The 26,975-nt window shown below is 39.8% G+C and overlaps 1 protein-coding gene across 1 annotated transcript; it reads right to left on the bottom strand.

The window, feature by feature from the left end:
• Window positions 1-3,198: 3,198 nt before the first annotated feature.
• On the bottom strand, window positions 3,199-25,550 carry lrig3 (leucine-rich repeats and immunoglobulin-like domains 3). The gene is made up of 19 exons (XM_033989800.2): window positions 25,102-25,550; window positions 20,417-20,488; window positions 19,822-19,896; window positions 13,675-13,809; window positions 13,405-13,548; window positions 13,179-13,322; window positions 12,504-12,647; window positions 11,325-11,468; window positions 9,421-9,501; window positions 8,717-8,788; window positions 8,338-8,409; window positions 7,516-7,679; window positions 6,531-6,866; window positions 5,800-6,081; window positions 5,107-5,583; window positions 4,855-4,998; window positions 4,635-4,775; window positions 4,291-4,542; window positions 3,199-3,814 (listed from the first exon to the last, which is right to left on the bottom strand). The coding sequence occupies exons 1-19, from the start codon at window positions 25,299-25,301 to the stop codon at window positions 3,588-3,590; spliced, it is 3,306 nt and encodes a 1,101-aa protein (XP_033845691.1). The 5' UTR covers window positions 25,302-25,550; the 3' UTR covers window positions 3,199-3,587.
• Between the last annotated feature and the right edge of the window lie 1,425 nt (window positions 25,551-26,975).

Raw genomic sequence — 26,975 nt, forward strand, 5'->3', positions numbered from 1 at the left:
TTGGTGGTTATCTTCTACATTTGATTACAAGAAAGCTTGTTTTTTGCCAAATCCTTGTGAATATGCTGTCTACTTAACCATTTTGTGCATCAATCAAATTAAACCATTTCTAAGAACAACATAATCTCTTCTCTAATGTGTGTGTCTAATATATTGGTTGCCTAATGTAACATTGTGTATTAAATTCTTGGATATAATCTTAAACATTTCTATTCTGAGCTGACGCTAATCTTTACAACATGCCAACTTGATTTTTCCCCCATGTGGACAGGTCTGACATACAACCCCTGTGCTTGAATAGGGGCTCTTGAATAAATCCCCTCCGAAATGCAGGCACCACCATGTTGAATGTGGCATTTGGTAAATACGTCTTCTCTCTGTGGCAGCCAGGTAGCTGCGAGACGCTTTGCGAGTGCAAGTTTCAACAGCTAACAGTGCAGCACAAGCACACCTTTTTCCCTCATGCTGGAGAGGAGAGGCCTAAAATAACAAACGTCCCGACTAGGACAGGGGAGGCGAAGGGAGAAGGGTGAGATGAAGTGAGTCACCCAAACACATGTAAACACAGGGACTAGCTCAGGTTTGTGCAATATTAGTTCAACTGCAACTTCAGGGCGTTAACAGGGCTTAGATGTAATTATAACATGTGTATTTGCAGACAGTTATTTGCTAGGGTGTAATTATAAAAGCATTGTGTTCAGTGTTAGCCTTAGTCCTGGGAGCTCAATATCATCATGTTATATGAGAGATTAAAATGTAACAATGAAACAGTAAATAGGTTTAGCCCACTGTGTCTGTTTGTTTAAAGTGCACTATGTAACTTTTTTGGTGGGGTTTCCTTCACCTTCTTGTCTTCACGGAGATGCTTTTGCTTTGCCTAGAATGTTCCACAGTATGTCCAGCAACGTGCCTATCTCGTATTTCTGTTATTTCTTCAAATTTCCTTTCCAAAACTGTGAGTGGACTCGCTTCTTCACAGATCTGACGTGTAACTTGGCCCGGTGGAGTCGGCGGCCTGGTCAGTGTCATGGAAATAGATCAGTTTGACGCTGAATGCTGCAATAACATCTTCATGAGGATGGGCATAAAAGTTACATAGTCCACCGATGTCCAGACTTCCTACTTTCCAGACACTTCCTTCATGAGTTCATGGTTAATACTAAAGTGTTTCCGGGCCTGTTGAGAGACATGACCACAACCCCTTCTCGAGAGGAATGTGAGTCGCTTCAGCTGTTTCAAGTTGATGAGACGGAGCAGTGGCTTTACCCAGAGCTCCCCTCCCAACAACATCTAGACCTGGAAAATCTAGGTCTTCTTGAATTTGCTCTTTTGTAACTTGATAAAAGCTCTAATAGCGCAACTGGGGCTGTGGATATAATGTTTTTTTTTAGATGGTGAGAAGAATCATCCCAATTTAATGACACGATGACCAAACAGCAGTCAAATCCTTCATTTTCTTTCATTCCTGTGGTCAATCAAGTCTCCACGTAGTTTGTTAAAAAAGCACTCCACTTTCAGGTTAACTTTTTCGGCGCGTAGATTGAATTGAAATTACTCTAATTATTATTTTGCTATATTATGAATGATCACAGCAAATATAAAATGCTTCAAATGCGATCGATAATCTATAAAACATGAATCTGTGTAAAGATTCAGTCTCTACAGGTTTTTGGACATGGACAAACTTCTTGAAGCTAACATAAAGCGACCAGGACCTACACAGAACATCCAGAAGGCCCCCTTATTAAACTCCAAACAACAAACTAATTTTCTTTAGGCTACTATTTTACTTACAAAAAGAAACAATGACTAACCGAGAGCCTTAAATGTTTGTTAGTGACTGCGGCTATGATGAAATAGCCACTAACTGTCTCTCGCTAATATGGATAATACCCCATAGGCTCTTGGGGTTATGGTCTCCCACCCATTTTATTGTTTTAGGAGATCACATTAGGACAAGTACGACCACAAGGCTCGAAAACTCGTCATTTTTACTGCAGCGCTGACAAACCCAGCTTCTGCTATAGCATTAACATTGTGCTGCTTTTTAAAACTATTATCTACAAAACAAACATCCCCACTAATAAGTCTCTTTAATAGCAAACACTAGAAGAGTAAGGAGCAAAGAAAAAACTATATAAACAGTATTAGGGACGTGTATCGCTACCGGTCCAGATTTTTAATGGCCAGGGGCAATGTCTTAATATGGTTTATTAAGCTATTATGAGAATCTTATAAGGCATATTTTTCATTAGCAAAGGTAGAGTAAATATGTACAGTAACTGATAGCCTGAGTGCAAAGTTTCCAGCTTAGTCACGTTCATTAATTTGAAGCAGAAATTGAGGTAATAAAAGTATAAGCCTGTGATTACTAACAGAGAACAAACAATAACAGTGAATTATGTCTTGAGCCGTAATGGAAGCAGCGTTGAAAGCAAACAAAATATGCTCTTAGTGTTTGTCTTTGTCTCAGTGGGGGATCTCATTCATTACAGGCTAGAGTCGTCCTTGGCGGTCTGTGGCTGTTGCCTGAAAAGTAAAACTGGTACACTTGCTGCCAGAAAGTTTCCTAGCTACACCTTCTGCGGGAATAAAAGCAGTATCTCCCTTTCATTATCCCGTTTTTTCATACACCTCTGCAAATACTTTCTCCGGTATCCGTCCAAGAGGCTATTTTCAAATGCGATAGTCAATGTAACCAATGTAAAAATAATACATTAAGTACATTAATTTTAGTGCTCACATTATCATTCATGGCTCAGGAATTTACCTTGTGGAAGTCCATTACTTGTAGCTTCTAAGCGGAGTGGTGGAGAGTAGTGGAAAGTAACAATCAAACAATCAAAGTAAAAGCATTTTAAGTATCCGTACTTTAATTAAGAACATTTTACTGTGTTTTTTTTTTTACTTTTACTTTTACTACATTTGAGAGCGGGTATCTCTGCTTTATAATTCACATTTTTACTGGATTGAAAGCAAATTTTCCTCATGTTTTGACACTTGCTGAAATACCTGATGGGTTATTATTTGGCACATACATGATGACATTTTGCATCATACATCATTTGAATACTTCTACTGGGCTAGAGTAACTTAAATGCTTGAATTAAGACAGCTTCTCAATGATTAGTTCACAATTATAGATGGCACATGTAATTTTTGGTAACATGCAGCTTATAACAGGGGGACAAAAGGCGCATATGCATATAGCAACACACATTTAAGGTGATTTATTGTAATTGTGCAAAACATTGCTTCATTCAATGCCAATGGCCATAATAACTAAAACATACAGAGCTGCATATTCTTATATAGAAATGGTAAGCAAAAATAATACAATCTGTTATATACACTTTACAAATTACAATAAATTTTATATATAACAATTTGTTCATTCAACTCTATTGTTGTATTGAGCTGTGTCACAAAACAGCTGCATTACGTCCCTTTTTTTAGGAACATACCTTTGTCCATTACATTCACTTGTTGCACTAAAGTCTTTTATTGCAATGTCCTTTCAGTGAGGTAGACATTTTTGGTTGTCTTCTTCATAGAGAGCAATAGCAGACAGAACAAAACTGTGTCAGCTAAGTACTGGTTCTTCTCTGTGTGCTGGAATCAGTCCTGTTGTTGTCATATGGCTGTTCATATACACTTTGTTCTGAGTCTCTGTGGTGCTCCTCCTGCTCCGAATCTGAGTCTGGGGCAGTGTAGGGGTTTTCATGGAGAGTCATCCCATTATGGGTCACTGGTGGAAGGATAAAGCCTGGATAGAGGTCCTGCTGAGGTCTCCATGGAGCTTTCCCAAATGTGCCTGTGGGGAAAAATAATCTTCTTATAGCGAGTATAAAATAAAGGTTGTAACAGTTTGACTAAAGTTGATGTATAACATATTTTGACCCCATAGAATATTAGACAGAGTAAAACTAAATACATCTTTGTTTGTTCGTCATGTTTATCTTAAGAAAACTATCACGATTTATCTCAGTTGTTACGGTGGTTGTAGTAAGCCACACTCCGAAGTGTTTACGCGTACTCGAGACCAGCACCCACTGCTGATTGATTTTCTACTCTCTTGAAGTTCGTTTTCTACACAAACTGTTATAAAAATATGTGAAGCAATTTTTTTTTACTTTTGAAAATAAACAGAAAAAAGGGATCATAAGTTATTGGAATCTAAAGAAGAGAGTCTACATGCATTACGACTACTTTTTTTTTTTTATTACATTTCTTGCCATAGTGTATCATGTTTTATGAAAAGCAGTACAGTGCAGTGCATCTGATACTTACCCATAAAGGTGTTATATGAGGGGGGAGAGAGGGATTCTGTTCCATAATCATTTGGATCTTCTTCATCCACAGATAAATGGCGCTCACTATGCTGCAGTGTCTGGCCATTATGGAGGCTGCCATTGGGCATCTGCATTAGCACCGAAGAGGAGCAAAGATCAAAAGGCTCGGAGAGTAAGTAGTCCCTTCGTTTTGAGCCGGGCAGACTGCCAGTGTAGTCCATGCAATGAGGTTTTTGATCGATTGAACAACCTGGATAGAAAAAGCAAAGTAAATAACGTGACGACAGAGTAGAGGTCTAGTAGAGTTTACCAAAATAACCTTTAACTGTGCTAAAAACGTACCTGTGTAAACATCGGAGGGGTCATTGGGATACAAGTTGTCTCGTCTCAGCAGTGACCCAATAGGTCCTTGATAGTGGCAGAGCAGGGGGTCAATTGCTGCCTCCAAATCTGTCTCACTTCCTGTATCAAGCTGACAGAGGCCTGCATAAACAAAGAAAACCACCACTTTAGTATTCAAAACACTCCCAGTTTGACCAATATAAAAAGTATGTCATTTTACCATTCATATCTTTGGGTTGGAGATAAAAGCCACTGTATTGATGACTGCTACCACTCTCTGATGGGATGTACCCGTCCTGGCGATCAGCGAGGGTGCCCTGGGACGAGAGGTAGCTGGGGATGTCTGCGGGTAGATTGGTCTCATCTAGGGAAAAAATTACATACAACACATTTTTAAAGATTTAAGACCAAATGCAAATGAGTCTTACGATGAAATTACTTTTCGAAGCATCTGTGACTTCAGGAATCCTACCTGTATTAGTGACACTGCAGTTCTCATTCCTTCTTCGTGTGTGGTAGATGATGACCACCCAGACCAGCGAGGTGCCCACCACGCAGCACACCACTGCTATGATCACGATTCCCACAGTGGCCCAAGCATCTTCATCTGTCCCACCCACTCCCATAATGCCCACACCAACTCCTCCTTGAACTCCTGGATCACAGTTGGGGTTCGGTAACACGGACAGCCGGACATTCCCCCTCTCTGTTCCCAGCGCGTTGGACATCTCACAGGTGTATTTCCCGGCATCGGCCTCAGCAGCGTCTACGATAATCAGAAGCTGATTGGCAGCTGCAAAAAAGTGACGCTCCGTGACCAAAAGGGGGCTGTCGTCTTTGGTCCAGTTGAGTTTTGGTGGAGGGCTGCCACCTGCGATGCACTGAAGGACTGCAGTTTCACCTTTCGCAACGGTGCGGTCCATAAGAGGCCTCAGGAAAGATGGTGTTTCTGTAGGAAAAATAATAAATGAATGTGACAGTTGCACACTTAATACTTTGTAAATTAATTTATCTTTATCAACGTGTTTGTATTAGACAGTAGATGTGGGGATTAGTAAATGTGGGGATTACTGAGCATACAACCATACATACATGACATTTTAGATCAGTATATTTAAGAATATTAAACCAAATGAAACCAAATCTATGATATAAAAAGCCTTACCGAGCACAGTGAGTGTGGCATTGGCAGAGATAGCTCCTGCAGTGTTCTGAGCAGTACAGCTGTAAACTCCAATGTCCTCTGTTTTAACGTCGACAATGAAGAAGACATCGTCCTCTGGCATCACATGCATGCGGCGTTCACGGGCGGCTGGGAAATCTGTGCCTCCGTCTTTCTGCCAGGCAATCTGAGGTGAAGGGTGGCCCACTGCAGCACACTCCAGTCGGGCGGTAGCTCCAGCCCGGATACTCAGGTCCATGGGCATTTTAGTGAAGGAAGGAAGCACTGATAAGAAAAGATACATTTTTATTATTAAGTTAAAAATAAATAAAATAAATAAATAGTGATTGGTCTCACCTAATTAGGATAAAATGGTTATGTATTTAATGCATTTTAAAAGGCCAATACAAATAAAATGGTACAAGATCAGATGAATTCGTCAAAGGAAGACATCTCAGGACATAGCTGACACATTGTGAACAAATATATATATATGTAATGTAGTTGTAAAACATTATCTTATATTCATACTGTTACATAGTGTCATTGTATGTTATAATATTGCAAATACAATACTAAAGGACTGTGCCAAAGTACTGCTGCTTTGACACATAAAATAGTACAATTTCCAAAGCCTTGTACGTATCCCAAAATAAATAGAGATCATTCCATGCCAGCAAACTTCATATAGCCCTAAGCCAAGATAAATGGTTTTGAATCACTTAATCACTTACTGTTGACAGTGAGCCTGGCCTTGGTAGAATACGATGACCCAAAATGGTTGGAGATGACACACTGATATTTGCCTTCACTGGGGAAGTCAACATTGCGCAGTTGTAGTGTGGTGGTATACTCCGTCACCTCTGTGTCCCCGCCTGCTCCTCCCTGCACCCTGAGGTGGGCCTGGTTGTGGATTTCGACATCGTTAAGGACCTCATTGTCTTTTTTCCAGGCAAAAGTCATGGGTGAGTCACTGGAGCTGGCCGCCGAACAGACAAAAGTGACGTTTCCACCTTTAAGAGCTGACTGGGTCTCCGGCTGCACTGTGATCTGAGGCTTTGGAAAGTCATCTGCAGAGAAAGAAGAATAATTTTAATACATTAGGAAAAAATAATGTAACACCAAAGAAGGAGGGGTGGATACTAATGGTAAAGTTAGCTATGTCCACGAAGTCTTTATTAATTCAGTCAGATTTTGATTTGCCATTTGACACATACACATAAGCAAAATAATAAATATATACAATGATATGTTACAGAAGACAAGTAAATACATTTTGTTATTAGCTGTCCTTAAGTTTATAAAGGTTATATGTAATGCCTGTTTGTGAAATTACTAGTGTTATAGGTTAAGGAACACAGAAATACAGAAATAGGGTATTCAGTATAGTCTTCTTTTGGGACCTTGGCTTGATTTATATGTGTAGTTGCAAGTATACCATTAAATCGTGTAATTTCTTGCCGTAATAACAAGAAAGCCCTCACACCAAACCTGCACATATTTTTGACTGACTTGGAAAATTATAAACCTGGTGAATTTCCACAACATCAAGAAACTCATTGGAACATGCCAGCGATGGAAAGATTCTGAATAATCTGGGTCAGTTTTACAAAATGGAAAACTGCTTCAAATAAACAGGACGCCATCAGCCTATGCGGACTTATACATGTATGGATGTGTGTATGCTTAAGCACAACGCAGAATGAAAGCATCACTCACCGCACACAAAGTCCTCTTGGCTGACAGAGAACACGCTCCTGCCCTTCAGCATTTGCGGGTGGGCACAGCTGGCGTTGACGCAGGACAGGAAACTCTGCTCCGCCACCCACACTGGGAACCACTTGAGCTGGCAGTCGCACAACAGGCTGGAGGTGTTGAGACGCCTGGCAATGCAACACATACAGAAAGACATCAGTCACTCCAAAACGCACTGCTATGGTTTACTGGAAAACTAAAAAACAAATACTGTATATGTTTTACAGAGAACAGCATATGGGAAGGGGCAGGACTCTATCAAGGCTCTTGACGCCTTAGTAGTAAGACTTTAAAAATGCATGATCAAATGGAAAAATCATGGGAACTTGTGAAAACTGCGTGGATATGCCAATAGACCTAAAATGTATTTCGTTTCATTTAATATTTATTTGAAGGGAAAAAATAAAAGATGTTCCACACCAGATTACAGCTAAATAGCTAGTTTCCATCTGCAGTGCCTGATTTGTGGGAAAATTACACCCAATCAACAATAAGAACGAGATTTAGGAGATTCTTCATAAATGCCATGAAATCACATACACCAGACAACTTGCTAATGCATAATTACTAATAAACAGCATATGGAAGCGACATTTGACTAATAGAACTGACATCCAAACTGCTAATTCTGTAGTTTTCCATTTTAAATTTGGACTGTACTATTAGCACATAGCTCACACGTTGCTGGCCAGTGCCTTTTTCCCAGCTGCCCATAATGACTTTCACCTGGAGGCCTGTCTCACATCAACTCTAACAAAAACTACCCTCCAACACTAAAATACTCACAGCTCCTGCAGATTCTTCATTTGAGAAAAGGCATTTGCTTGGAGGGACATGATGGCATTGTTGCTCAGATCACTGTACAAAAGAAACAGAAAATATATTAAGTTTTAAACAGCTGATACATAAAACTTCCATAGAGTGAAAAGAGGGGCGAAGGCCAAACTTGAGCTGGGAAAAACTCTAATTAGAATCAAATGTTGTACACACTGGTGATCAATACAGCCTCAGAGAAGGGATACTAATGGCAGCCTTTTGTCTTTTCCACATCAAAGCAAAGCAATGAGCGGAGACGACTCAAACAAACAAGCTCTGTGTGACTCAGCCTGCTAAGTTTACAGCTCGGATTTTGGCAACAATCGCTGAAACATAAGGCCATACTCACAGGTGCTGTAGAGCGTCCAGGCCAGAGAAAGACTTCTTGGTGACTGAACGGATTTGGTTTCCCTGCAAAAATCTGGGAAAAACGCACACAATGTGATCAGTATTCACTTCAACGTATATGCTTCAAGACTTTCACGGGTCAGTGGTTTTAAACTGGTGAGAATGTGAGACCCTGTTAAGATTTTAGAACTTTAGACTTTCTACTTCAATCTATTTTAGCAGAGCAAAGTTACTTAATGGTGTACAATGTAACTTTTCTAGTGGATTGTCCTCCAATTGGTTGTCTCCATGGAGATTCCATTGCTTTGCCTGGAATGTTCCACAGTACGGCAATTAACTTGTCTATCTCCATGGAGAAAAGCAGATACAGGCCAAGTAACAGTTCCATCTGTGGAGAGGTGATCCACTCATGTAGCAATTCATGTATTTTTGAGCACAAAAACACCTAAATGGACCAGAAAAGTTACATAATGCACCTTTAGTACACTTTGGGGTTTAAGTCAGTATTTTAACAATGCCAGGAATCCTTAGGTTAGAAACCGCATACATACAACTGGCCGTCATGAATTTCCTTATTGTGACCTATTTTTGTAGAACCACAAAGCTACCAAATGTACTTAGGCCTATGTCGAAGTAATTTATTTTAAATCCATATGACTCCATCAGTTGTAAACCACAGACATGTTAAAGTTGTCATGCACTTACAGTTTTTTGAGCTTGTCCAGTGCAGAGAAGGGGCCGTTCATGTCTTCGATAGTCCAGGAGATTTCATTATTTTGGAGGTCCCTTTTAAGAGGAAACAAAGAGAGACCGCCTCGTAAAAACACACGCCCAGAAAACAACTGCGCTTGCGATGTTAATAAAACTTAATACAGCTTTGCGTTGAGACGTTTAAAATTATATTCAAAGCGTCCCAGAGCTCAACAGGAAGTCCTTCCCAGCTTTTGCGGCAGTGCCTTTTTCGTCGAGTAAAGCAGAAACAGTTTTACAAGGCGGTGCTGCAGCATTAACATGTGTGCTGCATCTAAAGGGATAAATATACTCTGCGTGCGATTCAAATATGTTGCAAGTCTCGCACAAAGGAGGTCTGCCACAGATCCACGAGCACCATTAAAAACATAATGAATTTTCAATCCTTAACATACTAGGCATGCAGTGTGCTATTACTTCAAGTGAAACGGGTTCAATCTATTTAATTCCCATTAACTATTGGTTTACATAGCTCTAATGATAGTAACTAAACTCAAATGCCTGCTTGTTTTTAATTAATAACTGATAAAAATATATATAACAGTTCCAATATTGGTATCTATTACGTTTTTTACAAAATTTAAAAGTGAATTTGTGAGCTTTACTGTAACTTAACATAAATTTGACGACTTTGTTATGGATCTAGGGTATCGGTATCAGCTGAAAAAATCCATACGGGGCCATCCCTATTAAAAACACCAACTCCTTTGAAGACAACTTATCAGCTTAAATCCAAAAAACACCCCTTTAGTGTGCGACCAAAACCTGGCGAATACTGTTTACAACCCCAAATTGCTGCATGGGAAACAAAATATGAGACATTTTATTGGCTATCCGCAAGGGGGAAAATATACTAAACAACCAAACATGCAGACGCCGAGCACAAACATCACCACAGCCAAGTATTTCACAGAGAAATCATATCCTTTGATCCTTCAGCTGGTCTAATGCCTTCAAATAGTCATTTCCCTCCACTGCATGTCTGGTTATGGCTGATTGGGACCAAGGAAGCCACTCCTGTAGTTTATGCGTTGGGGGCAGCGCTAGTGTTTCAAGCCCTGAAGCAATCCCAATAGCCTGCACACCTGCCCTACGATGACCTCAGCGTTACAACACACATTTGGTTTGAGTTAGCGACATGAGATTTCTGGAGCCTGTTTGCTTGCTTGCTGTGGGAATGGGAGGGGGAGAGGGGGAGGTGTGCCATGTATGCAAAGGAAAGCATGGAAAAAGGGTCCTGTTTGAAGAAAAGGGGGGGCGTTGAGGTCGGCGGGTTGTGCCTTGTGGAGGTTTTTTTTATGTGCGCTCGTAGGCCTCAGTGCAGTCATTTATTTCCCATCCCCAAAACAAATCAGGCAAGAGATTTCCACTCAGCCGAGGAATTGATGGTAGAGGTGGCACGGCGATACACAGAGGTGGGAGGAGCTGTGAAGTGCTCTGGTAGTAAAAGTTTTCTGTAGGCTTTCTATAGTTCATTTATGGAACAAGACCGTTGCATTGTAGAGGTTTATCTACCCCACTCAGCTTAATTGCATTAATTATAGAAATCTCTTTGTTCAAGTTGTTTTGGCTAACAAACTCTGGCTGGGAATCAAATTACCCCAGGCTAAGGGTATACGGTAACAAAGCAAATAGGTTTTAGATAAGACGCAGCAGAGTGAGACCAAGACCTTTTCTGATTAGATAGGAAGTTTGTTGTTGGGTTTTCTATAGATGAAAGTTTGAACCCTGTTTTTTACCATATTACTGTTCAAGTGTGCAATTGTATAGTGTATAGTATGTCTCGTATAGGTGTTTTGAAATATAAATCCAATGAAATCTTGCATACAAAATTAACATAATGAAGTACTAAGACTCACAGCATCTGCAGACTAGAGAGGCCCCTGAAAGCACCGTCTGCAATGAAGCTCACTCGGTTGTTTCCGATGTGCAACTGGTCCAGTAAACTCAGGCCCACAAAACTGGATTCTTCAAGTCGAGACAGATGGTTAGATGACAGGTTTCTACAAATACAAATAACATCTTGGTTACCATGTGTGTCTAATATTTATACTTTAAAACACAGACAAAATAGTTGGGGGAAAAAAAAGCACTAAATGTCACTGGTGGCGTCACTTGTTTAACTCCATGGAGATGGGGACAAGTTTAATGTCACACTCTGGAATATTCTAGGTAAAGCAGAGCACTAGAAAGGTTTCAAAATGCACCTTAAAAAAAAAGAGAGAAAAAAAAGAAAGTAGAGTGAATCAGAAGAGATAGAAGGCTACGTTCTGGCTGACAGGCAGGTTGTTTACTGATCAAAAACAAAATCTGGGTAAAAGTAAAAAGGAAGTGCGGAAAAAAGGCAGAGACCTGGCAAACTCTGAGATGACCGCTGCTGCGAGCAACCACAACAAAGGAAACCAAATCTGCTTCAGGAATGTGTCTATGGTGAAATCTGTGAAGACTGTGGCTGAAGCTGTTGTGATGGAAAATAACGGGCTGATAATAATATCTCCAGAGGGAATTGGAAGAGATTTGAGGAGAAACATGCCTTTTACAACTATTCACTCAAGTTAATAAATGCTGAACTCACTACACTTTACTGTGACTGTATTTAATTGTGACACATATGTTGAATTCTAAACAGATATTTGATATGTTGTTCTCCTTCAGAATGAATTAATCAAACAAAAATGTAAAAGTAGTGGCATGCATAAACAGGTGTTATGGCGTAGTTTACTTCTTCTAGCAAATATAAAACAGTTGAGTGACAGAAAATAACTAGCTAATAATTACATCTTCAGGAGGGCAAATTAAACTCCTAAAGTTCACAGTACAGTATTTTTGGCAGGCGCGGGACTTTCATGTTGGCACAGCACGTTCAGAGCTGGAAAAACACTCTGCTTTGTCCCAGTTTGTGCGATAGTGAGAAAAGGCCATGGGGGTAGTGCCAGAGAGGAGCAGAGGGCGACGCACTCAAGTGTTGGGGGTGCAGGGAGTGAATGGAAACGTGTGGGGGGATAATGAGAGGGGAGGGGGCTAAAAGGTGGACTTACAGCTCGTTGAGTTTTTGGCAGAACTCCCAGGCGTCCGGTCGAATCCGGCTGATGGCGTTGTGACTGAGGTGGAGTTGGTGCAGAGTCAGCAGCCCATACAGCCAGCCTTTGCTCACCTCTGTCAGGTTGTTGTAGTCTAGCTGCCTGTAACCCAAATGTACAGGTCAGGGGCATTTGGACTAGAGTATAGTTGTTCAAATAATGTATACAATTGTGTGTTATGCATGAGTTACACATATTTAATCCTAATAATCTACGTTATGTATTATTTATTATTATTTATTACATTAAATAATTCATGGGTATCAGTGATATGCAACATTTTGAGGACTTCATAATACAATTTTGAATCACTATTTTTATCATTCTGAAATCCAGGGGAAGGTCACTACTGGTCATATTTATGTTTTATTGCTTTTATATACATATTTATTATTTTAATTTTGCTATTTGATTTTAGTTTAAATGTTGATTTATTTAACTAGTTGTTTTTATTTATAATGTATTTGTGCAGCACTTTGGAAACTGCATTTGTTTGTGAAATGTGCTATATAAATAAAGCGGATTGGATTGGATATTTAAACAGAGTAGCAAAGTCATTACACCACAGGTCCTGGCATTATTAACTATACTGTTTTCATAATAGTCTTTTGAATTAACGAGGGTAAAACTTACAAGACTTCCATGTTGCTGAGCCCCCAGAAAGCTCCATCCATGAGGCGACTCAAACCATTCCTCTGCATCTTCAGAGATCTCAGAGCGTGAAGACCGTGAAATGTTAAACCTTCAACTCTACGAACACGGTTTCTGCTCAGGTCTCTAAAAAAGAAAAGAAGACATTTTAGTATATAAAAACAATCTTGTTAAATTTAAACTATTGGATAATGACAGGGTCCCATACAGATGCTGGAGGTTGGCAAGCTGAAAGATCTTTGCTGGGATAGAGGACAGGCGGTTGCGGTTGAGGCGGAGGACCTGTAGGCTACTGGACAGGTTGGTGAAGCAGCCAGTCTCCAATGAAGAAATACGATTGTTGTTCAGATACCTGAGAGAGAGAAAACCACTGTAAACACACTGAATACAATCAAACACTGGTGGCTACACTTTTCTAACACACATTAAGTGCATGAATCAAACTGTGAATTATGGTATAACCAGCGGTGACCCTTACAGGTTTTTGAGGGGCAGCACGGGGAAGGAGTTGGCCTTTAAGTCCACAATGTTGTTGTTGCTGAGGTCCAGGGTTTCCAGAGCGGGTAAGGGTCTGAGCTGCTCCATAGAGATCTTGGAGATCTTGTTGTTTGCTCTGAAAATACAGACATATCGCTCCAATAAATGACAAAAATACAGTATATTTGACCAGCCGCTTACAGCGGCTTCATGTTTCCACATACACAAACAGTCAAGTCTCTCAATTAGCCTGCGGTATTAAAAATGACAATCTCTCACACGCTCAACACTTGCCACCCAGAGCGCTCAGGCATTTGTCTGGCTGATGTTGCATTTTTTTACGTCAGCCGACAAATTCTTCACAATGATCAACGCCACTACTTTGACAACAGGTCCAAACAGCCTTTTTCTTCAGCGATGTGTTATTTTGTTTATAAGGTAATTACTAACAAGGTATTTAAAAAAGTAACCTGCCAATTACTTGGCTGATGAATACCTTTCTCTCAGTGAAAGCATGCCTCAGCAGAGGCCGGCAATTTCCTGAGCTGCACGCCTCCTAAATTGCAGTGCAGGGACTGCTTAGTTATAAACAGAGTGGTACAGTGCCCCCTTTGTGCCAGAGACTGGCAGCAGAGAGAGGGGTAGGGGGTGGGGCAGGAATTCCCTCCAACACAGACTACAGGCCTCGTTTTCAGTATTCATCAATGTGTACACTCACATCAGCTACACCTTACTGACCACAGAGCCACTCATTTACCTCTGCTCAGCAGCATTAGTAATGCTACAGCCCTCTTTCCTATAGACTTTTTTTAATAATGGTCTACCTGTACTGTTACTATTGGATTTATGCCCTCTTGTGCAGATGCTGTCAGGTGCACGTACGACTTCTAAGTGCTTTATCTTGTGTAAAACAAGTTGTTCTATCATATGTTTTTCTGCATGGCTACAGCTGGGCTAGTCTAATCTCCAGCTCAGGTTTTCTATTCATTTCCTGCACCTGAGGCAGGAGACATTATGGCACCATGGCACAGTGAAATGGAGATGTCTCACCTATTCACCAGGCAATATGGTAGCACATACTCAACACACACTGACCTGCTTTTGCAATCACTGAAAAACCACCTGCACACTACTCAACATTTAACACAGAATTCTGTTCAGACCCAATAAGACCCTCTGTGTGCACTTTTGGGGTTGTTGGCCTGTGCACTCCAGCTTTTAGTGAAACTTGGTGCTGAGCCAAAAATCCTGGGGCTCACAAAGCACACCATGTATGGTACATTTATATGTTACATAAATTGGATTTGAGTGGTGAATAGTTTTTTGATCTAATAAAGGCTTTCTGAATTAAACTGTGAAAGCTTGAACACACCACTCTGTCTATGGAAACGAACAGCTAATGTTTCATCCAATAGGGCTTAATTGTGTTGGATTGGATTGCAGTACTTACTATAATAATACGAAAAGTGTGCTTCAATCAAATTTATGCTCATTCCTGCTCAGGAAAGCTAATTCTGTACTTTTACAATGGGCTCCAAGTGGGAATTAGTACAAATTATTTTTAAATGTCAATCAAAAATATTGGGATATTTTCAGCTAAAGTAAGTTTTAATCACAGCTTCTGTTTGACAATACCAGCGGCACAGGCAGCTATTGTTTGGAGATTTGCAGAGGGCTTTCCACGCACCACAGCCCCCGGGCTGAGCACAAAAGCAGAGCACACCACCTGTATCTCAGTTTTCATGTTCCACTGACTGTTCGCTGAGAGAAGAGGGGCGCCGCTCACACAAAACCAGTCTTTCCAGTTTATCCCCAGGGGAACAGTGAGGCGCAGGGCTTTAGAGCACACTTCCTGCCCCAGGACACAGAGAGTGGGGTCCCTGTCTAGCAGCTGGAGGCTGTAGAAAACCTACTAGTTTAGTTGTACTTTTCACTTAGTTTGTCCATACACCTGTAAATGTGCTTATTAATGAACTCCATTTTTAGTTTACTTCAGCTTAGTGCCATGTTATTATACTCAACTGTTCCCTGCTGTTGATTATTACATTATGCACAAGTAGACCCTAGATTTCACAGTGATCACAAAATCATTTGATGATCTTTTACTCATCATTTGACATGTTATGGTAAATTACTTTTTTAAAGTACATGACTGCTCGTGGTGAAAATGAATTTTAAAAAATGCCAAACAAAAAATCTCCATATAAAATTTTGTGAGAACAAAATGCTATTAATTCAATAAAGTTGTAAATGTATACTAAATCAATGTTTTGGTGTAGCCACAAGTATGATTTTCTAACACATTCTAACACACAGCTCGATTTCCCAAACTTTCCAAACCACCAACAGAGCGCATGTATAAACCAAAGCAGTAAAAGATCTGTATTTTTGGCCCTGAGTGCTCTCCGTCTAACCACAGCCACAGACCCAGAATCTGCTCTTACATTAATTTCAAATCTTAATAAACCATTTTTTTCCGTTGTCATCGGTTGTATTTTGTCCACTCAGCAACTGTAAAAGACTTTAAAATCTCCTAAAATGGAGAGTTAAGATTGCTCTAAAACCATTCATGTGTGTGGTATTTCCTATTGGAAAAATAAGAAAGTTTGGAGAAGCTATATGATGAGTCTGCTCGCTGCTGGCGCCTGTAATGAAAACCAGGGCTGAGTTCACTGCACAGAACTGATTAAACGGCACGTATCTCCCTCGCATTCAAGAATGATCAGCTTTACACGTCTGCCCCTCATCACATTGAGCAGAAACACAGATCAACTAAATACACTTGGGGCAGTAAGACATTTCAGTCTATAAAAACATTTGCTATTCATTTATACTCACAGATTTGGGGTTGTGTATACAGACTTAGATGATTCAACTTCATTAAAACACACCTGAAGTGAATTGTTATTGGTACAATGGGGTGTCGCCAAGGAAGTGACCATACTTTAAACTGTAAAACTTGACTGAAAAATAAGCATCAAAACTGCCTTATGAAAAGTCAACTAAGAGTGTTGACTACGCACATATGCCTTTAGTTTGTTTAAAAATATATATACATACAATTAAAGACTAAGTAACACATTACACAAGCACAAGTACTGGAAGCTTGTACTGCAACACCACTGCAAGATTGTTAAACTACGCTAAAGGACTACAGCCCCCAAGACAGACATATTTCTTTTGGTTTAACTGAAATAAAATCTTAAGGGAGCATTCACAATGTTGTTACTACCAAGTGTTGTACCAGCTTTTTTGTGTCCCAATATACTTTAAGTCAGTAAGTCCTGCTCAAGTGCAAGTGTTTTCTGATCTTGTATAGTCTGGGAATCACTGCTTAAGGTAGAAAAAAAAGTCATCCAATCAAAGTAATCCTGAGTTTAAAGTCATGGATTATTACTTTAATGGCCAGTTTGTAATTGTCTCCTACATCAAGGCTGCATTTCCGAGGCACCCGGTCCTTAAGCCTGAAGTCATCCTAATCAGAACAGGAATCTCCAGGTCATTTGTCGCACCCCTTGAACACAGGCACAGGGGATTTAGTGGCGGCCGCCTTTACCCCCTTCATAAATTCCAGGGAAATTGTTCAATTAATTAGGATGATCACGACTCAATTACTGCCAGCTGCTGGGTTTGCACCATTTGTTTTTACTCTGAGCTTCGGGGTCAGCGGAGTCGACGAGCGTTGCCGCCATGTCTGCCTGCCTGTTTGAATAAGTGCTATTTGATACTCCGCTCTACTTTTTTTTTTTCATTTTTGGCTTCTCTAACCCTCCCAGCTCAGAGAAACTGAAGGAGGGAGAGAAATTGTGGAAAACTGGAGGGAAAAATCACACAGGGAGAGTGAGGGAAGAGGGCGGCTGCCAGCACAGCTCACTGAGACTGGAACATGTGTGGGGCTCTGTATTCCAGACCTGCATTTTTTTTAAAACCACTAGGCCTTCTTCATCTATTCTTCATCATTCCACTTAGCGTACATTTTTTGAACATATTTACCAAGATGATACCAAGAAGTAAGGCTGCCTGATTTTGGAAAAAAAAAATGTGGTTGTGATTAGATTTGTGGTTTAAGTTTAAAAAGTAGGATTCTGTTCACAGTGCACATTGTAAACAAGTCTAAAAGCATTAACATTTGAGACAAGACTGAAATATGAACTGATAAACGAATACAAGAATCCCACGAATTTCACATCATGTTTGTAGAGGTCGAAGCTACAGGTACGACAAGATTTTTCTATAAAGACTTGATAGTTTGTTCTTTGCGATATAAATAATTCCTGCTTTTGGGATTTGAAAATTGAGATTTGAATTTGATTGCTATTTACTGTGCAGCACTACCAAGTACTACCAAAAACATAAAGAGATGAAGGATTGATTCAAAACAACATTGCCAATCTGAGAACAAAGCATTGCCTGAAGCATGCCACATTTCCTATAAAACATTTAAGAACTTGATTATTCCTGCCAACGGTTTGGAGTAAGATGGGCCTTTTAAAAATATTTGGTCAAAGAAAGATCAAATTAAAACTACAGCTCTTTCTGAGTGTGTGTACCACCCCAAAGGTCGAGTTGGTGTGAATGATCACTACGCTGGTTGTGGCTACACCAAACTGAACCTCCTTTTATGAGCTCCATATTTCACAGCATTCCTGCATGTCAGCATTTGGCTGCTTGAACTTTTTTTGGGAATAGTTGTTGTTTTTCATGCTGCTTTCAATTTTTATTTTATCTGTTCCTGGAGTTTGTTAAAGTAAAATGAACAGGGTAGACTTTGGCTGAACCACATTTAACAACAATTTTAGCTCTAGTGCAGACAGTGTAGCTATGCAAACATTGTATCGGTCAATCAATTTCAATCGCAGTCGTTATGGCAAGATGGAGTCTGATCCAAAAGTCCAAAAATGTATAAAAAGAATCATACAGTCTCTTTGAAGGCAGAAGTAGTTCTCCAATGCTTTCACTCAGTCTTAGGTTTTGTAAAATTGTTGATTTGTTTCTTCATATCTCATGTATTAGCTGTTAAGCAATTACAAATGCTATTTCCCTTTCTATTCTAAAGTTTTGTTTTGTTTTATCTCTTTTCCTAGCAAATTAGTCCAGCTGCAGAGTACCTTGTAATATCTAAAATCTCTCATAGCTTTACACATCTTGTCTATTACACATTCACATTTAAACGTATCTTCTAAAGTCTTAGAAGAACAGTATGCAGAAATACAGTGAAAACCTGGCCTTGCATTGGGATTTCTTATAGCCAGAGGATCTGAAAATAAACAGTGAGTGTCTGACAGCTGAACGCCCCATGGCCACAGTAACATCATGTCGAGGCTTGATGAGGAATAGGCCCCATTTAGCTGCAATACATTCTTCCGCAATAGCTTCACGAAACTTGGTTTTGGATAGACAGAATAAATTGTTGTGGTTTCACACACTAATATCTGGTGCTTTTGGAGAATGTACATATTGAGCAATGCTATTCCCCAACAGTTTCTGGTTTATGTCTAAAACAGATGAGTTATGGCAGGGGTATGTGCACTGAAGTTAATGAACAGTAATGAATCATAGCATTCGGGGGAACTTTTCAATAACTTTTCGGATGGGGGTATGTATGTCTGACATCCTTTCCATAGATCTGACCAGCAGCTTTCTCCTGGTGACATTATTATCTTGTCTACTGTGCAACATATCAGGCAAAACAGTACTATCCACATAGAGACTAGCAGCTAACTGAAAAAAGAAATCAAGTACAAACAGAAAGAAGTGCTCACATGTATTGACAGAATGCTACTCCCCCTGCTGTTTAAGGAACACAATTACTTGTCAAAACGGCTAACAATAGACCCAATGTAATGTTCACACAATGTTTCTTCCTCCTCCCCCACAATCACCACTCCTCTGCCTCCAGGTTTAAAAATAGCCCCGTTGCAGCGTCAGACACTAAACAAAACATTTCCATTTCTCATGATGGCATTTGTCTCTGAGTGTGAGTAAGTCTGGGGCAGTCCGCCATGTCTGCTACAACTGCCCTGTCTGGGAAAGTGCTTGGCCAAATGGACTTAAGGAACGGGGGTGAAGGGAGGAGACAACAAACTCCCCTCTAACCACCAATGACAGCATTAAAACCAGCCAAAAGCTTTGAGGTGGCTCTACTTACACAATGAGCGTTGTGATGTTCGAAGCAACGGGACCAAAGTCAGGTATCGCCTCCAGTTCGTTGTGGTTGAGTTTTCTGTGTGGGTGGAAAGAGAAATAAAGAAGTTGAAATGTGGCATTTAGTTATGTGAATAAAACAGACTTACTATTAGAGGAATAAATGCAAATTCTGTTTCTTAGCTCCTATTACTAACATGTGGTTGCTATGGTTCTTTAAACATTTGTATAGCACAAACCCTTGACATGTACACAAAGAATCCATTAGTGTATTTTGTTCTAGAGTAAATATGAAAATGATGTTCTTTCTTAACCATATTTGGGTACCAGTGTATTGTATTTAAAGTCTCTTGGTAATTTGTTGTTTTCAATAGCTGTTAGCAACAGAAGTCAAAACTAAAATGTATAACAACAAGAGCTGAGGAAAGAGAACATGGTTGTTTAAATACACATGTGGTTGTAAAAAAATGTATATTGCATTTATTTAAGTTGACAGTTTCAGATTTTATTGAACCATACAGTAACAAAGAGCTTGTTCTGTGGCTTGTACTGAACTGGAGACAATTCAAAATGTCTTGTTTGCCCATAATTGTACTTACATTTCAGTCAGATGTTGTAGTTTGGCAAACAAAGCACTGTCAAGCACCTGTAATTTGTTATGGCTCAGGTCCCTGTGAAGAAAACACAAGCAGAAAAATTAGGGAAAAGTACATGCTGGGGAAGTGTATTTCAGGTCTGCACTGCAAACATAATTACGCTCTAATTCCCTATGTTATTATGCATTAACACAGCGAGCAGACGAGAAGTGGCTCTAATTATGTGCCAAGGTTTGGAGACATGTGAAGATTAAACAGGATGGTCAGGGAGCGCAAGATTTATTGCTTAAATACTACGTAATACCAGGAGGAGCGTCTCAAATGGCATCACCTACAGTCACCACCAAGCCCTGTCAAGTCTGTAATTTAGCCAAGTTCCCAGATTTGAGGATGAAAGTTTGACCTGGAGCCAAGCTGGTTGAATCCTTTAAGGTTTTAGAACGATATCTCTTTTCGCAAGTTCAGGACGTTTTGCTCTGAATATCTCCAGTTGAGTGAAAGTGGTCCAAACTAAACTCCCTTACAGAAAGCCGCATATGTTAAGGGGTTGTGTGTTGGAGAAGGGAGCCAGGGCACACTTCATCTCCAAAGCATCAGCCAACATAGACAAGTGATAAGTTATTAGGGCTTTGGGTGTATGTGCTGAAAGCGGAGAAAGGGAGGGCGATAAAAACAGGCAGGATTTTCTAGGTGCATTTTAAAGCTGACTAAATACCAATGCAGTTTTTAGACAAGTGGCATCTTACACTTAACGTTTAACAGATATTTTCAAGAGGCTAAAACGGTTCTAGTGCATATCTGAATTTTTTTGGTGGTGTGAAATTGTCCGTGAAAAACAAAGTAGTGTTTCAGGATGAGATCTTAGTGTAGAATAGCTGTGTATTAAAGATAAACACATTCGACTGTGCCAAGAAAGTACTAAGAACTATGGATAAAAGGCTAAGTTGATGCTACTGGTCTTAGCAAGATCCATATCGCAAATTTTTTTGGTCATTTGGCGTGACATGTTATATACAAGACAATGCTAAATTTGTTGATCAAAAAAAAAAAAAAAAAAAAATCCCAAACTGACTATGCCCTTGGTTTTAGTCACATAATTGCATTCTTCTCAATAGTCCAATATAAATTCTTGTCTAGTCAGACTTCTTATAATTCTGTAGACCTCCATGTGTGCATGTGGTCATGTAATAAATTTAGTCACGCTCGTAAAAAAAAAAAGCAAACCATTGGCCTATTTAGTGTTGTCATGATGCAAAAATTTCAGGCACAATTTTGACACTTAAGAAAAAATACACAATTTTTTTTTTCAGTACTGATACCTGTTCATGTTTGTCTCTGGTTATGGATTTTAGTTATATTTTAGTAATTTTTTGCCGAATATTCAATGAACCCTTCTCTCCTCTGTCCTATTCAAGGTGTTTTGAATGTTGACCCTCCTCCCCTGCCGTTACCCTCCTGGGGGTTGACTCTGGTTTGTGCTCTGTCTTTAGCTGGAGGAGTCTGGAGAGCAGAGCACCGTGAGCCATAAAAAAAAAAAAAAAAGGCTGGAGTTATTGACGCTGTTGCGCACGATCAACGCTGTGGTGCCAGACACTCTTTTACACCCCCCTTGCACCCCTTGCTCCGCACCTCGCTCATCTGGAACCCATCAGGACGTCCTGGGAGGAGAAGGAGGGGAAGGCCCGACCACTGCTAATGTATTCACAATGCTGGAGAAAACAGAGCCTTTCAAACGTCTACAACACCCCTGTCACGTTTTCTATTGCCCGCGTCTGGTCTTTGGTGGAAAGTTTAAAGCTGCACTAAATTTTAAGGTGTCATAGTCAAACCAGTATCATTATGGGCAGGTTACTTTGCTGTTTTATATCCTATTTGTTTATATTCTACTTTTTAATTAAACTAGACTGGGATGTATTATCTATTTACTTTTCCTTTTGGTGGATTTACATACACAGACATAACCATATGGCTCGTAATGTAGATTGTATATATATTACTATAAGGATTGTCAAATGTACTAATACACATATACTACTCAATATTAAAATGTATGGAGCTACTCATTTGTGTCATTGATAATCCTGAGCCGTTTCGCAAAGGTCTTGATCTACAGCAGAACAGAATTAGTCTATTATCACTGCGGTGCTGAACTGAGTATTAAGTACAGGGTTGTTTCCTTTCAAAATTGAGTTCGACTTTTTTATTGTGGCAAAAGTAATTACTGCGCAACACTCCTGGATGAATGAGGGACGCACTGACATAGTAACAACAAGTTCTTTAGCTTTAACCTTGAGCAGCGTCTCGCAGATTGTAGGGAAATAAATCACATATTTTCCACTTTAAAGTTTGTGGAGGAAACTTAGCAACTAAAGCTCACCTCATCGTTTCTTCCTACATCTGCATGCTCTTGTTATTGTTACAGTCCCATGGATGGTGGGGGCATATGGGATGGTGTCCTATCATACTCCCTGATAAAGGCTGAGTAGCTCTGACACTTCCACTTCCAGCACAAAGCACCCAGATAACAGTGTGCAGAGTACAAGCTGTGGCCTGTATCAGCTAAAACTCACCACACAATGTTTTATCAGCCACTGAAAGGCAAAATGAATGAAGCACCACAAGAGCTGTCATTAACATTCAGATAAAGAGCTAATGCATTATTTACACATTGGGTCGTATTAGGTAGTCCAAATGCAAAGTAACTTACTTTTATGCATGCATTTTCCTTTTTTCTTTAGCAAAAGAAGCTTTTGATATTAGTGGCCATAAGCAAACACAAATAACTTCTGTCAAACATAGGACAGCTTGAAAATAAGAAAATGCATTTTAAAATAAATACTTGACAACAGCTGGATTCAAAAATGAACTGCACCTCATTAGTCATTATTTGAAAATATAACTTTTAGTATCTTCAACATTCATCATTTTCCCAATAAAATACAAACATTATTATTCTTTAAAAGTTTGATCCAAGATGACTTTCCCTCAACGTGGAACCTCTAATAGCCAAAAGGCATCAAGGCTTGGCTTTAAAACCTTTGGCAGTAAACTCCATATGTCGGCCTCACCTCCCCCAATACTTTCTCCTCACTTTGTTGGAGCCTAATCCTTCTCGCTCCTTATTAACCAGGACCATCGCTGGCTCTGGACTTCGCTAATTCAGCAGAAATAATGGGGTGCCACAAAACAAAGGGTCGGCGGGCTAAGGGCTTTAAGATGTGCTGGAGAGCCACTCGTAAATTAGCATGCCAGAGTGCAAAGCATTTTCCCCCATGTGGAACTTTTTTCTTTTGGTTGGAAGGCTGTCCTTGGTTGAGAGGCTCAGGCTGGGTTTTGTTTGCTCTGGCAACGCCAACTTTCCACTGCAGCACATTTTAGAAGAGGAAAACTTACCAGTATAGAGTTCGCAAGTAGTGGTGGAGCAGGCCTGAATGCGGACAATAAAATGAACTTGAGCAATAAAAGTGTAGTAGGAATAATTATCTGTAAAGTTGAAGACATTGAGGAACATGCTGTAAAAGCCGGGATGCAGACCTCAGAACCAATGGACTTTAAAAACTGGTACAACTACACAACTAGTGCGATGATTTACGTCTTTAGGGCTCTGAAGGCTTCCAGCTCCATCAAAGCTCCACCAACTCTGAGGAATTTCACCCCCGCAACGCAACACAATGTAAACCACCACAAATCTATGATGGCAATACTACTACAAAAACTGATCAAACCACATAGACAAACAACTAGTTATAGACGAGTATTATATTGGTACAACATGTCTATTATGGCAGATTGGGCTTTCCTAAATCAAAGAGGCTATTAATGTATTAAAAAAGAATCTTAACATAACAGGTAGTGTGTCACCAACAACAAAACATCAACAGTTTTGGGATCTATCTGTCTGAAGAGGGTTGCTGATCCATCTACACTTGACAATAACAAGAGAATTTAGGATAATCCTGAGTAATAACACAGAGACAACTTTCATCACGGTCAATTATGTTGTCGCAAATAAAATCTGAGTGAAATGAACAGTTAAAGGGTCACTTATAAACACCATCACCCTCAAATTCTGAACTTTTTGAGGAGTGAAATCGTCTCATCAAATGTTTCATGAAATGTTTTAGTGGACTAGGCCTGTTTTTGTTACTCCCTGTGACCTGGATGCCACTGAAGGAATGCAATGATAACACATACATCATCAGGGATTACTAAGATTTATAGCAAGGAAGGTGGAGGAAGGTTTGAAGTTGAGGAATAACTTTAAAAACTCTTCAGATCTAAATAATGTTGACTTAAAACTGTAGGGGGATGGATCAGAACAAAATATTTCTGCAAGTATATATTTGTTTTTGGGTCCCAGTTGGGCTACCCTGATAACTATCTATACCTCTACTACTCCAGATATGTTATAATTGGTTATTCCTACTAAACTTTGATTGTAGTGACCATGCAAGTAGTGGAATTCCACCCTAAGGACTCCCTCGTGCCGATTTTCACTCTGAGCGCAAAACTTTTACGTGGTTTGTGGGGCATACACCAAATACACCACAAAAGGAATGCAGCTCATCTCATCCTTCGCTCGTAAAAATCTTCCAATAAAGCTGGAGGTGTGAGCGCTCAGTACTGCTCTCACTACCTGCTCTTCTCTTCACAATGGTAGAATACAACCGCTGTGTGGGTTTACTTACAGCTGAACGGTCCATTCCGGGATGGTTTCAGGCATTTGGCCCCTTTTGAGACGACTACAGTCCACTAGCTCTCCAAAACACGCGCAGGGTGGGGGACACGTCCTGATTGAAGCCGCACATTGACGATGTAGACCCCAAAACACGAAGAAAAAGACGCGAAGCCTGGCGACCACAAGGCGAGGCTGCGTAAAGGAGCGCATTTTGGTCACACAACACAACAGGCGCTCCTAGTAGTTGGATCGTGAGGCGAAGCGTATCCAAAGTAGAAAAAAAACTTCTCAAAAGATGCAGGTAGCCCTTTAGTGGGTATTAAATCCAATATGGTGTTGTTATTTTAATCGTCCTGGGAAAAATAAACGAGAGAAAAGCGAGCGTCGAAAACTTTCCCATTCCTGAGAAGAAACTCTGCATGCGCCTCGCTGCTTCTACTTTGGGGAACTTGTGTGGAGTAGGATCCCCACAGCCCAGCGTGAGCGCACAGCAGAGGTATGCGGGGGGGAGGGGCCGAGGGGCAGTGTGGGTAATGTAGTGTATTAGCGCCCTCCCCAAAGTGGCAGGAGTTTGTAGGGCAAGTTTAGGCATGGCACATTTATTTGGCACGGCACATTTATTTGTATAGACCAATTCGTACACAAGGTAAGTGCTAAGAAAGACATTAAAATCACAATACAACAAATCAAAACATAAATAATCACAAATACTCATCATAAAATTAACATTAAGGGAAAAAGTTGCAGAATAAAAACTTTTATAAACACCTTTCAGTCATATGCACAGCTAAACACAACTGTTTTGAGTCTGGATTGCCCAAAGAAAAGAGGACTATGTTATTCTTATCAATCTGTATGTATTAACATGTTTCAAGAACTAAAAACTATTCTCTATTGCATATTAAGTTATGTCTAATGTTGCTTTTCTCTAAAGGGCCTGCAATAATGTGAAGGCTACCTTGTTACTCTCTTAAAATAATATAAATTAAAATATACTAATTAGGCATATGTATTTAATATTCCATAGTATATTGATTTTAAGTCGTGGAGATTATAAAACAATGAGCCTGTCACTCCTCATGCACTTCACATTCCTGCTAAGATGACTGAAAAGTTCATGTTTAAATTCATCTTTAAATTCACTTTTTAGTTACCTTTATTCAATTTTATCCATTTGCACAGCTAGTTTTACAGTTTTGTTGTTTTGCCTTTGTTGTATATGTTTGCAGTTATATCCAGTCAAAGTCTTATTGGATATGTGTCTTTATTTCATTTGACTTTATTATAGTCTATAGTTGCTATTATTATTCATTATGTTATGGTGCACTACATCGCTGAAGCAAACTCCTAGTTAGAGAATTCTGTCGGCAATGGCATTAGGCTTATTCTGATTCTGAAATAGTAAACCATATCTTACAGACTTTCAGAGCAACTGTGATGTTTTCAAAAGAGCACGAAACATTGACCTTGCCCTGAGGTGTGAGTCCTAACTGGCTTTAATGTAGAGACAGATATGGTCTCATTTGCAATGTAAAAAGGTGTGGGCTGCTTCACCATTTCCACAATAAAAAGCTTCATGTGATATTCATGTGGGAGATGTGTCAGATCCCTCCAGGTTTAATGACCAACCATTTCCTTTTTGACCAATGACACATTCACATGTTCAACATGTGGATGTGTCATGTCGTCATCTTTTACCTCACACTTGAAAAATCTAGTCCCATAGGAAAATTATTTTATACAAAAATATTTACTAAGTTTGTATCCCACTTGCATTTTGTTAGTTGTTAAACTTTCCTACATGGACAACTTTGTGTGTTTGTTCCATAATATGACATTAACTCCATGGAAACAGACTGGTAACACCTCTGTACAAGTGGGTAG

This window comes from Periophthalmus magnuspinnatus, chromosome 23 (genome assembly GCF_009829125.3).
Source record: "Periophthalmus magnuspinnatus isolate fPerMag1 chromosome 23, fPerMag1.2.pri, whole genome shotgun sequence".
Classification (NCBI taxonomy): domain Eukaryota; kingdom Metazoa; phylum Chordata; class Actinopteri; order Gobiiformes; family Gobiidae; genus Periophthalmus; species Periophthalmus magnuspinnatus.